The following is a 17,673-nucleotide window of genomic DNA, read 5'->3' on the forward strand; positions in this document are numbered from 1 at the left end:
CTGGCCTTCAGTCAATGCTTTCATGGTTTCTTCAATAGGTGTGAGCCATTGTTTACGCTAGATGAGACACTCTTAAGGGAAAAATTCCATATCATGTTTTATACCATGGAGATAGATGCAAATGGCGGTATATTTCAATAGGGTGAGGTTTGTGTAAGGTGTCAATCCTAAACAATCAGGTGCACCAAAAAATCTTGTTAAAATATGTATTTGCAGTATCAAAACTCTTGTCATCGCCTAAAAATCTATTTTGACCTCAATTATAAAATTGAAAGCTCAAAAAATGATGCAAATATAGTAGAACTATGAATACTCTAACACCTTAACAATGGACGGTGTGGACAAGATGTACTTCTTTTAATACTTGAGATTTATTTTTTCATTTATATCCATGTATATCAAGGTTGAGATAATCTTTTGGAGAATTTTTTAATGACGAAACATACTTTCCTTATGGGTTTCTAAGGTCTACCATACTTATACAGTATAAGGTTGACTTTTTCCATTCCAATAACATTCACAGTAGTGGAAAATTCATTTGATATGGTTTTTTAAAAGAGTAGGAATGCTTAGGGCTTTTATCCGCCTCCTGCATCATACATATAATAATATCATTATTACAATAATATATAATAATGTAATATCCTAACATTAATATTAATACAATGTTATAATAAAAATTACACAATATTGTAATATTCATGCAATATGATATTATTATATTAAGATAATAATATTTTTTAATGATATATAGTATCGATAACCATATCTAGAAGCAATACTTCAAGGATCTTTTACATCAAAATACATAAAATAACGCGAAGCACCAATGCAGTTATAAAGGGAGCAATTGATATTTCTTTTCATGAAAACACCTTCTACTCTTAGGTAAATTCTTATAATTATTAATAGAAGGGAAAAGTTTATATATGATTGCAACCTTAAAATGTAAAATCATAGATGCACCTCAATAATATATCGAAAATATTGTTTTAATGTTAAAAAAATACTCTAGTCGATCATCTCGACATCGAGATATATGAATATGAATAAAAAAAAAAGTTTTTGAGTCCCGGAAATAGTGCATCTTGCAACAATTATCTAGACCGTTCATTTTTAAGACTTTCATCTATTTATAGTTCTACTTTGATTTTGACCATTTTTGGGATTTAAATTTTTATAATTAGGTATGAAAATAGAATTTAAGATAATACTAAGAATTTTTTACAACAAAATTACATGTTATGATAAAATTTTAAGGTCCACCTTAATTGGAATGTTTAAGGTTGCAACCTTATCGAAACTGCACCCTTAATAGAAACTAGAATTTATATTCTCCATAAAGATCAATCATCATCATCGTAGCTTTTTTTCCAATTAATTGAGGTCAGCTATACAAATCCTAGTCCGTCCTTTTACTCTATTTAAGACTATACTTTCAGTGAGGCCATAAGTTCTTATATAGACCAATACAACTGCTAACTTATACTAAGGAAAACGAGATTGATTCCATCAATCTTGCAATTCCACACAACTCACCAATTCATCAAAGAAGTTTTGAAGATAAACTGTAGAAGAAGGCTATGATGATTAGATATGGTAATCAAGAACTAATTGAAAAGTCTTTCATATTCATTCAAATGAGAAAAAATCTGAGGTGCAACATGGATGCAAAAATGAAGCAGTACTTTGATCTATCCATTCCAAACAACAATGCATGATCACATACATGCGCGCAAAAATGAAGCAGTACTTTGATCTATCCATTCCAAAGAACAATGCATGATCACATACATGCGAACGCACACACACAGGAAATATTAAAAGGTTGAAGGTAGTTTTAATCTCTCTTGTTGATATTAAAGCACCCAATGGAGAAGTTGTAGCTCAATAGAGATATATATATATATATAGATAGAGAGAGTGAGGGAGATAGAGCTCTTCATCTTAGAGCACTTCATCTCAGGCAAGCCTTAAAATAAGAAGATGCAGGCATCAAGAAGGGTTTGAAGAAGATCCCAATGCCACATAAATAGTGGTAGAATATCTCATGACAGAAGAGAGAGAGCATAATTGATTTGAGAGATATAGAAGGCAGTAGCATCCTTATCTGATCTGGAAATGCTTGTAGGAAGAAGTAGGGTTTGGTTGCAAGGGGTTTATCTGCATCCTTGTAGCAGCAGCTGCAGTAGCAACTTGATCGGTTGTGTTGTGTCTACAAATGTTACTATTATCTTTGAGTTGGTGATTATGATCGATGGCGATGGCCACGGCTCCTCCCCTTCGGCCATTCACTCCTCCCTCTGTCGACGGTGTCTTCCTACGTCGCTCATTATGGCCTGCAAGGCGCCTACGGCAACTCCTCTTTGCTTCATCAAACTCTGATAATTCATGAAACCTGTGACCAAAAAAATTGGCCTTCGGTGATGAATGAATGAATGAATGTGTGTGAGAGAGAGAGCCTCTTCAGAGCAGATAGAAAGGGCCACCCTTCGTTTAAGAGAGGGCAGCAACTAGAAGGAAGACAAAAGCATATAGAGATATTGCCACCTCTTTTCGAACTTGCAAGAGACATTAATCAAATAATGTAAGTTTTTGCATATCATTTGGAACATGTCAAAATGGCTTAATTCATACTGGTGTAGAACCTATGAAATTAAGGAAATTTGGGTGTGTATTAAACTAGAATTTGCAAAATTTTATAGATAAGAAAGATATATAGTCGCACCAGGTCACATTCACTTTTGGTTGTTGGATGTAAAAAAGGTGGTTAGGCTCAATGTCCAAAATAAAATTCTAAAAACCTTTATGCTCCAAATTCCATATCTGATATCTGGGATGATTATGACCTTTATGTATCATAAAAAAAAAATTTGGATAGCATACGCTCTTTATGGGGAAATGACAAGTTTATAACCATGATTAGAAGCTAATGTTCATATACTAAGTAATGTCGGTCCAATAACAAAGCGGCCGAATCAAAACTTCCTCCACAATTATCAATTGGAGGACTATGAACTACGTATCTCAACCATCTATTAGTCATATGGATGTTGGAGACAATATGGAGACTACATGACTACTTGCATTATACAAGTCGACCATTTCTCTTAGAGAAAGTATGAAATTGGAAATGGGCAATTTTATTTTTTGATTGAGCTCGAAGTTTTTTTTAATATATATATATATATATATATATATATATATATATATATATATATATATATATATATATATATATATATATATATATATAAAATAAAAAATAAAAACTATCCCAAACTGAAAATTTTTCATATCTAACTACTAAGAGTGATTGTCAGCTTTTTCTTAGCTGGCATTAATAACCTTACAGTAGACAATCCCTCTCTAAACATTCATCAAAATTCACTAATAGGGATAGAAAGACAATGATGGGGACCAAATCTTAGATCATAATGAGCTTATATATATTATTCTGCCTTTAACAAGCACATGGGCATATTTACCAATTTTCCGGAATTTTAAAGGATCATGCGTAAGGCCCTTGATATAAATTCCACTAAATTTAAAGCATTAGGCCTATGTAGAGACTGGGAACAATGGGTGGTAAGATAAAAGATAACTAAAAAATATAGTTAATCATGACAAGATCGAGCCGGCTTATTAGCCCTTAGACAAGCAAAAAATGACTTAATAAAATTGTGAAAATTAATATTAGGCCAGTTTTGGCTAATCGGATCACTTTTATGCTAATTATACCATTTAAACAAATTGAGGATACTTTGTTGATATATTTAATATTTTTAAAATACTATTCATATTCTTTTATTTTATTTTTTAGGAGTGTGCATACTATGCTCTAGGGGGATTATAAATACACTTACTCCCTAAAGTAAGAAAACTAACTTGGGAAGATTTTTTTCTATCGGAAGACAACATAAAAAACAGTAGATTATATTCAAACCAAAAAAATTTGAAGTTTAAGTTTTCTAACACTTAGATCTCACCCTTTAAAAATTTGAACAATTTCTATTCAATTTTGAGGCATTATTTTTCAAGCTACATCCCCAAAATTTAGGATCCTAAAAACACTCTTATATTGGGTTTTGCCTTACAGAGTAAATAGACAATACACTCCCTTGAGAGGGAGCATAAAATCTTTTCATTTTTTAAAAATCTTAGTCCAATTAGACTTTTGGAATGTTAATGTTGATTGAACCAATCCCTCATTTTTTTGGTGGCAAGTAGAGAGTGTACATGAATTCGTAGGCTAATTAGTGGGCATTTTAGCTTCAAGTTTGAGTCTGCCCCTAGAAGAGCATGTTGTATATTTAACTCTCTTGGGCAAAAGAGCTATATAAAAGGACTTTTTTTTTATTCTAAAAATTTGGGATCTAAGTTTTATAAGATGATTCTTTGAAATAAAAAAAAAATGGATGTTGATTCAATCAAAACTTATATCTCGCCCTACAAAAATTGAACAGTTTATATTCAATCCTAGGACATCATTTTTTTAGACAGTGTAATTAGAAAATGTTTTCTTTTGATGTTTGTCACTAGGTTGAAGAGGATAACATCACTAAATTATGGGGTCCTATAAATATTATTAGATTAAATTTTACCGGAGGGATTCAATAGACAATATGCTCCAACTTAATGATAAAACCTTTTGCTTCACTGTACATGCGAATGGATGGTTGGAAGGGATTAAAGATAACTTCAATAGAGATTGAGAATAATACACTACACTCTCGAATATGCACATTTTCAGCCATATTCATTAAGAGATTGTATATTATGAGACCATTTTTAATTTACAAAAAGGTCAAAATTACATTTAGCCATTAGATGTGAAATCTAATAGAAGAAATTGTGTCATAACATTTAAAAAATTTTGTTTTGGACTTTACTGCTTAACAATGAAACATGCTTAACCACCTAATTTCAAATCTAACCGTCAAAGATAATTGTAATCCCTTTGTATAAAAAAAAAAGAAAAATAGTCTCATTATATGCATTTTCATTAATTTATGCCAAAAAAAAATAAAAAGAGTTTGGCTCGAGTTCTTTAAAGTGCATTCGATAATAGAAAGGAAGCTCAAAGTTATAGTCGAGTACAAAGCAAGAATTTACCCAAAAACAAAATATAAAGTTACTACACGTGTTAATGGTTCCGATACACAAAACTATCCATCCACCGCCCATACTCATCAACAACGGTAGAGATGATCTGCAAATGCACTTCTACGCTTGCTCCTCTGCAGAAATTGCAGCTCATCTCCACCGTCCATTAGAAAGGACAAACAGTTGATGGCTGACCGCAGTTGAAATTTGTTAAAGGAGAGAATCGTAGTATACAGACTGGCTCTTATGGCCCCTAATCGTACGGATGTCACTCTCCCTAGGTCCACATATACCGTCCGATTCATCCACAATGGGCTAGTGGGGTGCACCATACCTTTCCCTCAGGGAACATAATCATATAGCATAAAACTCAATAATGATATTGATTCATACTAAGTGTAAAACTTTGAAGTAAAACTTTGGACGGCCGAACAAGATTTATGTAGCTTACTCAAATAGTTATTGTAAAAGTTGATGATGATGATTCAAACTAAGGTAGAGAGGTCATCAAATTAACAAATAAAGAAGAGACGGGGAGTGAAGATAACTAACTCATCATCATTATTTTAGTTTTTTTTTTTTTTTTGGGTTTGTGAAGGACACATTCTAATTTCTTAAGAGAGAGATTTTAAATTAAGAAGTTTCCTTGTTCAGATGATTATGCCAAGGGCATGTTTTTAATTTTAAAGGGAGATACAAAATTTAAGTTCAAGAGGTTTTCTTTTATTATTATTGTTTTTGTTGGGTTTGTGAAGGACACATTCTAATTTCTAGAGAGAGAGATTTTAAATTAAGAAGTTTCCTTCTTCAGATGATTATGCCAAGGGCATGTTTTTAATTTTAGAGGGAGATACCAAAATTTAAGTTAATTAGGTTAAGGAAAAACATTTTTGTTCATAGAAGGGGTATTTCGTAGAGAGAAAGAGAGCCAAATTCCAAATATGAAAATTAGAAAAAGAAGATTTAATCTCTTTGATGGGAATGTGAAGGGGAATTGCTCTCACGAGAGAGAGAATCAGATTCAAAACAAGAGAAACGTTTGTTTTACCTTTGATGCCATTGCCTAAAGCATATCTGATCTTTCAAGGTATAGAGAGAGAGGGGAGGGGGGGGGGAGAGATGGTCACCTGCTACACTGTTGGCAGAAACGCTGGAGAAGACCGGCAACAAGCGTAGACGGCGACTTGGAGTGCACCTCGCAGACCTTATGGCGCCTGTGATAGCGCTTGGCAGCACTGAGATCAGCCCTACAGCGCTCGGCCTGGCAACACGGACCCTGCCGCGCCTTCTTCCCCAACCCCCCAACCACCACTCTCCTCTTCTCTTCTCCCTCTGTCTCCTCTTCTCCGTCGCCGTCTTCCTCCTCCTCTTCCTCCTCCTCCTCCACTCTCACTCCTCCTTTCTTCTCCTCTCTCCTCTCCATCACTCCACAATTGACTGCCAGTGCCCCTCTCCCCCCCCCCCCCCCTCTTACTCCTCTCTTTTGGGTGGTGAGAATGGGAAAGTGAGGGGGAAAAAGGTGAGGACCACAGCCATTCTCTTGTTGCTGTCAGTGCAAACAGCCACCCTAAATCACCCCACCTCGTCCTCTTCTTTAAATTATAAAACTCTAAATCTCACTTTTAAGGTCTAACGTATAACGTTCCAGGGCTCCTTTGGCCACTGTTTGTTTTAAAAGGCCCTTTTCTTTTTTCTTTTTTCTTTTAACTAATAAAAGGCTCTCTGGTTGTTTTTATTTATTTATTTTTTTAAAGGCGGTCACCTTTACGAAAAAAAAAAAAAAGTGTAGGGTCTAGGCCGCAGTTTGAGATCCAATAACCATATTAGGGCTAGTCGACCTGGTTCGGTCAGGCCATCCCCTCGATTTTATTTTTAATTTGTTTTTCGCCTGGCCCTAGCTAGACGGGCCTTGGGTCGGCCTACAGGGACAAGGTACGGATCATGGCCAATATAAGCCAGGGCAAAGACTGGCCCGGCCCGTTGCCACCTTTATTTACCTAGAAGCATTTGGGTGGAGTACTTAAAATGTAAGTGGCAAATGTAACCCTCAAAGATGACTTTCCTTTTTTTTCTTTTGACAAATTAATTTGAACTTTCCTGCTTGGCCCAAAAAAGCGTCGAGCCTCTTCCTCTTAACACTTTACGTTCCTGGGAAAGTTTAAGCGATGTGCAGATGGTGTGGTGTATGGTACAGTGTACACCATGTGGTAGGTATATCGATCTTTCAGCTTCAATTTCATAACAGTTAAGTGGCGTTATGACCATTGTTCCCCTTGTCTATCATGTTGTAATCTGTATATGTGATGCATATAGATAACAGCCATTTTTTATAACCACCGTTGTTGATAAGTATCCTAACAGTTTTATATCACTTTCAGAAATGTGAAAAGAAGATCTATACAGCACATGTTAGGTTTGATATTTTTTTAACGAAAAAGTTTATATAAGATTGGAACCTTAAAACGTAGAACTATGGATGTACCTCAAATATCCATCAAAAAATATCGTTTTAATATTGAAAAACCCTCTAATTGATCATCTCGACATTAAAATGTATGACTATGAAAAATAAAAGATTTTGAGTTCTAAGAATAGTGCATTTTACAACACTTTATCTAGACTGTCCATTTTCAAGACTTTCATATGTTTATAGATCTACTTGATTTTAATCATTTTTAGTGTTTAAAATTTGAGATTGTGTACAATGAAACCATTTATCTTTGGTATAGGGAGGTCACAACTACTTACAACCATCCGATGTAAAATATAATAACTTGAGTGCATCACGAGGTTTGAGAAAAATTCTTTCGAACTTTGAGCATGGTCAATGAAATAAATGCAGCCACCCAATTTCACATCCACTGGTCAAGATTAATTGTGATCATCTTGTACTAAAGGTATATGGTCTTATTATATACTTTCCCTTAAAGTTTTATATCTAGATATGAAAATAGATTTTGAGATAATGCAACGAATAGTTTACATCAAAATTATATGTTATGATAAAATTTGAAGGTGCACTTAATTGAATTGTTTAAGGTTGCAACCTTATGGAAACCACACTTTTTTAAAAAAAGTTAATTGTTAGTTCTGTTAAGGAGAAGGTTTATACAAGTTTTACGTAAGGCACACCTCAAAAATCCATCGGAAAAAGTTATTTAAATGCTGAAAAACCCTCTAGTTGATCACCTCGCCTTGATATGGATATGGAAAAAAAGAAAGTTATGTCATGAAAGTAGTGCATCTTGTAACATATTATCTAGTCTGCTTATTTTCAAGATTTTCAAGTGTTTGTATATCTACTTATGTGTGTGTTTTTTTTTTTTTTTTAGTTTTAGATTACATAATTAAATGTAACATAGATTTTTAGGCCATTTTCGAAATTTATGATACTTAAATTATATTTTTCGATAACGATTTTAATGTGCGCTTTAGTTGGATTGTTAAAGGTTGACACCTCATGCAAACCACAACCTTCTATTATTCTTTTCAAGTTTCTCAAATGGCCATCCCAAAAACCATGTCGAATCAGCTAATCAACGATTTAGATCAGCTAATCGATTGGTTTTGGCCTCAAAAAATAATAAAAAAATCCTTAAAAATAACATTTTTGTGTTTTCATAATTAAATAAATACAGGTGATGCATTATGAAACTTCCATTATTTTGCAAAAATTGGTGGTGGTGAGTTCTGTGTTACTCAGTGGGTTCCTTTTCAACCAAAATGACAGACCCCATTCTCTCCCTCTCAAGACCCCATTCTCTCCCTCTCAAGTCTCAATGTAAGAGACCAGCTTTTACTCTGAGGACCTACATAGGGAGGACACAATTTATTATATTCTATGTTGAGCAAGATATGCAATGATTTCTATCTTGGCTTAAATGACAAATTCCTATTCTTACTCAACTGAAATAGCATAGCCATTTATCTCTGTGTGTGTGTGTGAGAGAGAGTTCAGGTGTCCATCTAACAGTTCTTGCACAAGTATACTAATCACTAAAACCAAACTGCCAATCAAACTATTATGCCAATTTAGTGGTCCTCCTCAACTAATTTGGGATCCAATTTATTAAACATTATTAATTCTCTCTACTCAACCAAAATTATCATAACTTAGCGAAATATAATATTATACTCTGAAATTAGAGTTATTAGGGTATATTTTACAATTATTTTACTATACAAAATGTGTATAAATTTAAATTTTGTCTTATAATATAATCTAATTTTTTAAAAATTAGTTACAACTATGACAAAAATAATATATTGTGGAATATATAACATAAACAAATCAGTAAATAAAATACAAGATGTTCTTATTAATGTATAATATAATATGATATTATGGCATTTCATCAACAAAAACTATTAAAAACTTTACCAAATTATAAAAAATAAAAAAGTAAAACCCCTCATAAACTTTGATGCCATGACATTTTTAAAAATTATCTTCAAAATTAAGAGTTTCTTACACTTAATATGATATTATAAAATTGCAGTAAACATGTAACAAAACCTATTAAAAACACTACCACATTATAAAAAAATAAAACCCCTTATAAATTTTGATGACATGCCATTTTAAAAAAATATCTTAAAAGCAAGGTTTCTTCTAAAAAAATAAAAAATAATAATATAGAATTTGAGAAATACAAAAATAAAAATATTGAATCACACACTATACAAATCAATGACCTATATGCATCAAAAGCCCTAGTTTCTTAAAAAGATCATTAAATATTCTTTTTAACAAAGGAGTTCCCAACATTCCAAAAACCAGTATGTATTTTGGCCCAAAATCCATACTATTTTTTATTTCTATACATTGTATTAGATCTGTAGTGTGGAAGATAGATTCAATACGATTATTTTTTATTCAAATATCAAGAAATTTAATACAAATTTGAGGGATAATATTTTAAAGGGAAAATAACCTTTACCCCCTCCCCGAAACTTCCATCCCTATTAGCCCTTTGGGATCATGAAAATCCCTTGTACCCCTTAAATTTAAAATTTTGGGATTGTTACCCCCCTAATTGTGTTTTTTTTTTGTTTTCTTATACATTTGATCTTTGTATTTTACAAAATTTTCCCTTTCTTTTTTCTTCTGCTGCTTAAAACCAATCTTACCTATGTGAAAAACCCCATTGAAATTTGATCCAAATCAACTGAAATTCCCATCGATTTCTGCAATTTTCGTTAATCGTTAGAAGTTCAGGAAATTTTCGACTTCTTGGATTTGGACGCAAAATTGATGGAATCCTAGTTTACTCCAACAAATGAGCAGCAGAATATTGTAAAGGTTTTAATTATCAATAAATAAAGCCAATTTGCGGGACATTTGATGACGAATTGAACCTGAAATCGATATAAAAGCGGATTCCTACAAAAGCTTCAAAAAAACTCCTGATTTTGATGGCCAAATCTGATGTTATTTTCCAAAATCGATAGAATAATGGTTATATAAGCAATTTGCAATCATTTTAATCAACAGATCCAGATCAGAATCGCAAGTGGAAATGATTTCGGTTTTTAAAATAGTGCCCCTATCTTTGTGCCGTTATAACAGCCCTTCTCATTATGTAACGGGAGCGGTCTCTGCACGTCATTTCAGATCGAATTTTAACCTCATTCTCATCAATGGAATTTCAATGTCTTTTTACACGGAAAGGACGTTTCACGAAGTAGTAATGTACCACATGCTATACACAAGCAGTGTATGGTTTGACTTCTGTTGCTTTCTTATTGGAAACGATTGTGCACCGTTGCCTTTGTTTAAGCTACATGCGTGGCCCCAATCGGACTCATAAATGCGGCGTGCGCACCCTGCTATTGTTTCGTAGGTGCGAGCCCGCTTGGCCAATAGTTGTCTGACACGTTTGCGTTGTGGTACGCCAACGCATGTGCATGGCTGAGTAAAAAAAGTAAGAACGGTACCTCTTTAAAAACCGTCTCTGATTCCGTGACTCGCTAACGACTTTTTTTGGTATTTACGGTTTTACCCTCTCCACGACTTTTTTTTTTGTTTTTTGTTTTTTTTTCAAGTTAAGGAGATTTTTATTAAGGAGGCATGAAATGAAAAGAAAAAAAAAAAAAAAAAACGGAAAAGGAAGGCATAAGGACCAGCAGCGATCGCATACTGTCCGTGAGAATCAATCTGCTGCTCTATTTCTCTCATGAAACCTTTTTGAGCAGCTCTCAGCACCTTTTTTTTTTTTGTTACATCCACCCATATAAAAACACAAAATTAGAAGTTCACCTTTGTTACATTCACCCAATGGCCCACCCAATTCCCATTTTTTTTTAGTTGTATATTTTATCCATAATTTCTTTAAGTAGAATGAAAATTTATCAATTTCTCCTACTTGAAAATTTTCATTAAATTTTGAATACGAAGAAATTTCTTTTTCCACTTCCTCTATTTAATGTCTTAATAAAAGAGTAGGGTGCCCCACACCCTAGTATGAAGGAGGAGCCACCCATCCCCTACTCTTGTGCTGCACAGGCCCCCCAAACCCTCCAACCATTCACCATCTTTTATACGTACTAACGCCATGTAAAAAAAAAAAAAAAAACATACCAACCCCATGATCTTTTAGAAGTGCCCGATGTGGGACTAAAATGCTAGAGAAGGTAAGTGAAGTTTTTGAGGAACACTAGAAAGTTTTTAAGCGTTCGCACCTATGGGTAGCCATGGGCCCTCAAATATTTCTCACATTATCTTATAAAAAAGTCTATGCTTATCACTAAAATAGGGACACTTCTTAAAAAGAAAAAGTGTCATTATCTAATAGGCAGAAAATAACCACTTACCTCTCAAGATTAGGATTACAGGGTAAAAACTAAGCCGAACGTTGGAGAGAGAAAGTATTATTATCTAACGGGCAGAAAATAACCACCTATCTCTCAGGATTACATAGCCATGTTTCTCAGATATTTCAAGAGGAAATCCAAACATTAGAGAATGGCCTCCTCTCATCCCTCTTTAAGTAGGTTTCATGGCCATAGCGATATGCACTAGAGAATTAATTTTGAATTCTCATTGTTCTGGGAAAGGGCCCGATCTCTGCGATCCCTAGCCTTTCATAGCCATAGAGAGGTAGACCAGAGAATTAATTTTGAGTTCTCATTATTCTGGGAAAGGGCATGATCTCTGTGATCCCTAGTCTTTCATGGCCATGAAGAGATAGACCAGATAATTAATTTTGAGTTATCCCTAGTCTTTCATGGCCATAGAGAGATAGACAAGATAATTAATTTTGAGTTATCATCTTTCTGAGAAAGAGTCTGATCTCTGCGATCCCTAGCCTCGTGACACGGCCAGTAATCCTAGGAGCTTTGGTGTTTTATCTATTCTCATCAAAGTCCAACATTGGTATCAGAGCAGGATTCATTATTTATATTTATTTAATTATTATTTTATGATTCTTGCTCTCAGGTTCCATAATTTATTTATTTATTTTTATGTGTTCCTTGCTTTTTTTATATTATTTTCATATTTATTTGTGCTCATCGATTATCCTTTTTTTAATCTAACTTTGCAACCTAATTATGCAAAGACAAAGAGAATCAAATCACAGAATTTTTTTTTCTCTCTCCGCTTTTATTTCTTGCTCATCATCAAGGTAACATTTTTTTTTAATACTAGACTTCTTCTGTTTTTTCTTTTCAGCGTGCTACTATGTAACCAATATTTTTTTTTGAGGTGAACGCTTTCAATAGAAGTCATTGTTGACGGCTCAGCGAGACTATTTGTTAAGAGTGCAACTTTATTCACTTAAAATTTCATAGAAATCTTGTGAGTTTCACTGAAATATGGTTTTAGTGTTTTCTCTTTATTAAACTACAGAGCGTCCATCTCCCGCATAGATTTATCTCTTGTAAAACTTTGTGAGAAGCACATCTTCTACCTGTGCATATTGTTAGTATATTTATCTTGGCAACTGTTAGTTGTGCCTTATCTTCTACCCATTGCAAAACTTAGTGCTTATCTACTTCTTAGGAAGCACAATAAAGTTATCTCTTGCAGAATATTAGTGCTTTTTAACGTTAATACGTAAGTTCCAAAACAGTTGCTCTCTTCCTCCCTCTTAGCTAATAAAAGACCTTTTTATACAAGAAAAGCTTTACAAAAAAAAAATTTCTCTACCCTAATTGCAATATTTTTCTCTCTCTCTCTCTCTCTCTTATATATTCTTTATTTGCTATCTTGTTTTTAGATTATTGCTCTTCTTAATAAGATTGAACCACTGTTGACTGCTGTTTTGACCTACTATATTTGCTCAATATCAAGAGATTCTATGTCATTTATTTATTTATTTATTTTTTCTTTTGTATCTTGTTATGCGCCTCACTCACCTTTAATAAAAAATTTCTTAGCTAGCAAGTAGATCCATGCTTTACAACGGAAACTAATGACCCCCTAAATTGTTTGTGCTGCTGAATTTTTTAGAGAGGACGTGTCAAAACTCCTCATATTTTAGAAAGATATACACAATATTATTGCTGAAATTTTAGACAGAGAGACAAAGAGACATATAACTAATGTCGATAATTTAATTTTCTACTGTTACATTTTGTTTTATGCTTAGACTGTAATTTGGGGATATTTATACATATGCTATTTGCAAAATAATTGTCATTGCATTGCATAAGTATCCTATGTTTTGGTCTCTTTAAGTAAGAAATTTCATGATCTTGATTTTGTGAATTTATTTTTGTGATGCCATATTTTTGTTGAAAATATCAAATATCATTGTAGACTCTCTCTCTCTTGTGCTAAAATATATTCACATATTTATGAAAATTATTCTTATGCAAGATTTGACATAAAGTAGTTTGTTGCCTTACTTTATTAATATTTTGTTGTATCACAGCAGTGCAAACATAAACTGTTCGAGAACTTTTTTTTTTTGAGGTTGTAGCTCATTGAGAGGCGGCAAACCTATTGATTTAGCAAGCAGACAACCCTTTCTGAAATACAATTAAATTTTTTGAACTTTTAGGTATTATCTAAAAATTTAAAATGGCATCTAGGCTAGTCATGTCAGAACAATCCAAATTTGAAAAACTCAATGGGACCAATTTTTCTATGTGGAAAGGAAAAATTGGATATATTCTTTTCCAATATATGGTAGATTATGTCATAGATATAGAACCATTAGTTTGAGAGCCTAACGCCAATGATTAAGCTAGAAGGCGATTTGACAAATGGTTAGAAGATGATAAAGTAGCTAGGACTACTATGTTAAGCTTTATAGAAGATGATTTAATTAGAGTCTTTGAGGATCACACCATAGCTCAAGTATGATGGGTGCCCTATCTGAAAAGTATGTGACCATTTTTGAGACTCATGTGCAATTGTTGTTAGAAAAATACAATTCTTACAAAATGAAAGAATCAGACCCAGTGACCGAGCATGTCAATAAAACGATAGTGCTCGCAAAGAACCTTGCTGTGGCCGGGAATCCAGTCCTTGATCGAATGCAAGTATTTATTGTCCTAAACAGTCTCCCTCCATCTTGGGAGTCCGTTATATTGAATCTTCTCATGCACCTCAGTAATGAAGCGGTGAGAAGAATGAGGAAGAAGTCTAATGAGCTACATTTTGCCCAAAGTTCATCTTCTCAGCTTCCCAAGAAACCCTACAATAATAAAAATAATAATGGGTATAAGGGAAATGGGAGAAATTTTAAAAATCAAAAGAATAAGGTTGAGAAGACCTGTTTTTATTGTAAAGAAATTGGACATATCAAGTTTAATTGTCCTAAGCTGAAAAATAAAAATAGGAAACAGAAAAACAACCCTGTTCGAAATAATTAAAATAAAAAAAAATGACTTGATCTGTGTAGTCCTAGAATCAATAGTTGCAAACCAGGACCAAAGAAATTGGCTGGTCGACTCGGCCTCTACTTGACATGTCTCGAGGATCAAGGACGGATTCACAGAGTTGAAATAGATTGCAGCTAGTAACCAACAGATTTATATGGGAAATCACACATATTGTGATATACGTGGTGTCAGTACTTTCAAGCTTTGTTTGCCAGGAAGAACAAATCTCCTAATGACTGATACTTTGTTTGCGCCCAATGTGAGACGTAATTTGATTTATGTTCCTAGGCTAGACGACAAGAGTTATAAAATAAGATTCAGGTCTGGTCGGGTTACCATTGGGAAGCATTCTACAACATTGGTGTATGGTACTAAAGTTCATCCTTTTCTGGTTATTTTGATGTCTCTTTTGATGCTTTTATGTGTATGGATGATCCATATTTATGGCACTTAAGATTAAGACGTAAAAATATGGACATAATGGATCAAATAGTTAAAAAAGATTTGCTCCTTAGGACAAATTGTGTTCAAAACATGCGAGCCATGTATTTCCGGTAAATTAACTAAGAAATATTTTCCTAAAGGGAAAAGGGGTTCAGTAAACTATTTAGTATTGTTCACTCTGATATATGTGGCCCATTAAATGTAAAAATACATAGAGGTATGGAATATTTCATAACATTTATAGATGATTATTCGCGTTCTAGATATGTATACTTAATTAGTAAGAAATCAAATACATTAAAAACTTTTAAAGAATATAAAACTGAGGTTGAAAATCAATTAGGTAGACATATTAAAATTCTTTGAACAGATAGGGGAGGTGAATATTGCTTGGCCTTATTTACCGAATTTTGTAAAGAGCATGGTATAATTCACCAAACAACCATGCCATATACACCACAATAAAATGGTGTAGCTGAAAGAAGAAATAGAACATAGAACTCTAATGGACATGGTTAGGTCTATAATGAACCATTCAAATTTATCACCTCATTTTTAGGATGAGGCTCTCAACACTGTAATATATATTATTAATCATGTTCTAACTAAATCTAGACTTGACTCCATATGAATTATGGATAGGTAGGAAACCTGACCTTGTTATTTTAAAAGTTTGGGGTTATTGGGCACATTTGCTTATACCATCACAAAAATAAAGATAAATTACAAAGTTAAACTATAAAATTCTCTTTTATATGTTATTCAGAAAATTCTAAGAGATATAGATTTCATAACCATTAATAAAGAGTCATAATGCTCATTTCTTAGAAAATATAGATGATGGAAATATTTTAAATAAGCCTATTGACTTACATGAAATTATTAAAAATAAGGGTCAGGAAGACCCTATTTCTCACACTCCCTTTACATTTGGTGAGAATGATTCAATTGAATCAAGTATACCAAACATGCCTAAAAGAACTAGAGCCCCACCTGTGACTTTAGAAGAATTTTATGTATTTATGAATGAAGATAATTATTCTTCAATGAGTGAGGATATAATAGATGAACTTCAAAGCCACAGTGAAGCTATTAGCTCACATGACTCAGATGAATAGACTCAAGCCATGGATGATGAACTATTAAAAGAAATTAAGTTTGGGAGTTGATTGACCTCCTTAAAGATAGAAAAACCATCGGCTGCAAATGGGTCCTAAAGGAAAATCTTAATATAAATGGATCAATTGATAAATATAAAGCTAGGTTGGTAGCTAAAGGATTTACCCAAAAGGAGGGCATAGATTATGTAGAGACTTATTCTCCTGTAGCAAAAATTTCATCTATTAGGATCATCTTAGTATTAGTTGCATATTCTGATCTAGAATTATTTCAGATGGATGTCAAAACAACTTTCTTAAATGGAGAATTAAAAAAATACACACACACACACACACACACACACACACACACACATATATATATATATATATATATACAGAAAATTCTTCTCAACGCCTATAGGCGAAATGAATAGTGATTTCGTCTATCCTCATCCCCATTCAAATTTCATCGCGCGGTCACAATTGTTTAGTAGTGTTTTATTTTTCATATTATTTTTACAAATGACTTGAAATTTAGAGGGTATGTACATCTCACTGTGGCGCATCTAATAAAATATAAAAAAAATTATCCGCAAAAAGTTTTTTACCAAAAGTTTCGGGGGTATTTTGGTCAATTTTTTTCATGAAATTTATATATATATATATATATATATATATATATATATATATATTGAAGATTCTCCTATTTTTGATGAATACATGCTTCAAATTTCAAGTCATTCTGATTTGTAAGAAAAAAATTTAAACAAAAATACTATCAGACAATCGTAACCGTACGATGAACTTTGGACGGTGATGGGCATAGGCAAAATCACTGTTCATTTTTTCCTATAGGCGTTGTGTAGTAATTTCATATATATATATATATATATGTGTGTGTGTGTGTGTGTGTGTGTGTGTGTGGTTTTCCCCTTCTTTTTTTTTCTATATACACATCTATCTATATATGTGAAACAACCAGAAGGATATGTAATTAAAGGGCAAGAAGACAAAGTATACAAACTTAAGAAATATTTATATGATCTAAATAGTCTTCTAGGCAATGATACTTTACTTTTTATAAGGCAATCACTGAGATTGGTTATATAGCCAATAGGTTAGACCATTGTGTATATGTCTGGAATAGTGAGAGCACTTTTGTTAAATTGTCACTATATGTAGATGATATTTT

At 33.1% G+C, this 17,673-nt stretch overlaps 1 protein-coding gene across 1 annotated transcript; it reads right to left on the minus strand.

The window, feature by feature from the left end:
* Positions 1-1,835: 1,835 nt before the first annotated feature.
* LOC18448130 (squamosa promoter-binding-like protein 4) lies at positions 1,836-6,548 on the minus strand. The gene is made up of 2 exons (XM_006858206.4): positions 6,234-6,548; positions 1,836-2,398 (listed from the first exon to the last, which is right to left on the minus strand). Exons 1-2 carry the CDS (start codon positions 6,527-6,529, stop codon positions 2,107-2,109), a joined length of 588 nt encoding a protein of 195 aa, XP_006858268.1. The 5' UTR covers positions 6,530-6,548; the 3' UTR covers positions 1,836-2,106.
* Positions 6,549-17,673: the final 11,125 nt, after the last annotated feature.

This window comes from Amborella trichopoda, chromosome 2 (assembly GCF_054954075.1).
Source record: "Amborella trichopoda isolate Santa Cruz 75 chromosome 2, AtrichopodaSantaCruz75HAP2 v2.0, whole genome shotgun sequence".
In the NCBI taxonomy this organism is placed as follows: domain Eukaryota; kingdom Viridiplantae; phylum Streptophyta; class Magnoliopsida; order Amborellales; family Amborellaceae; genus Amborella; species Amborella trichopoda.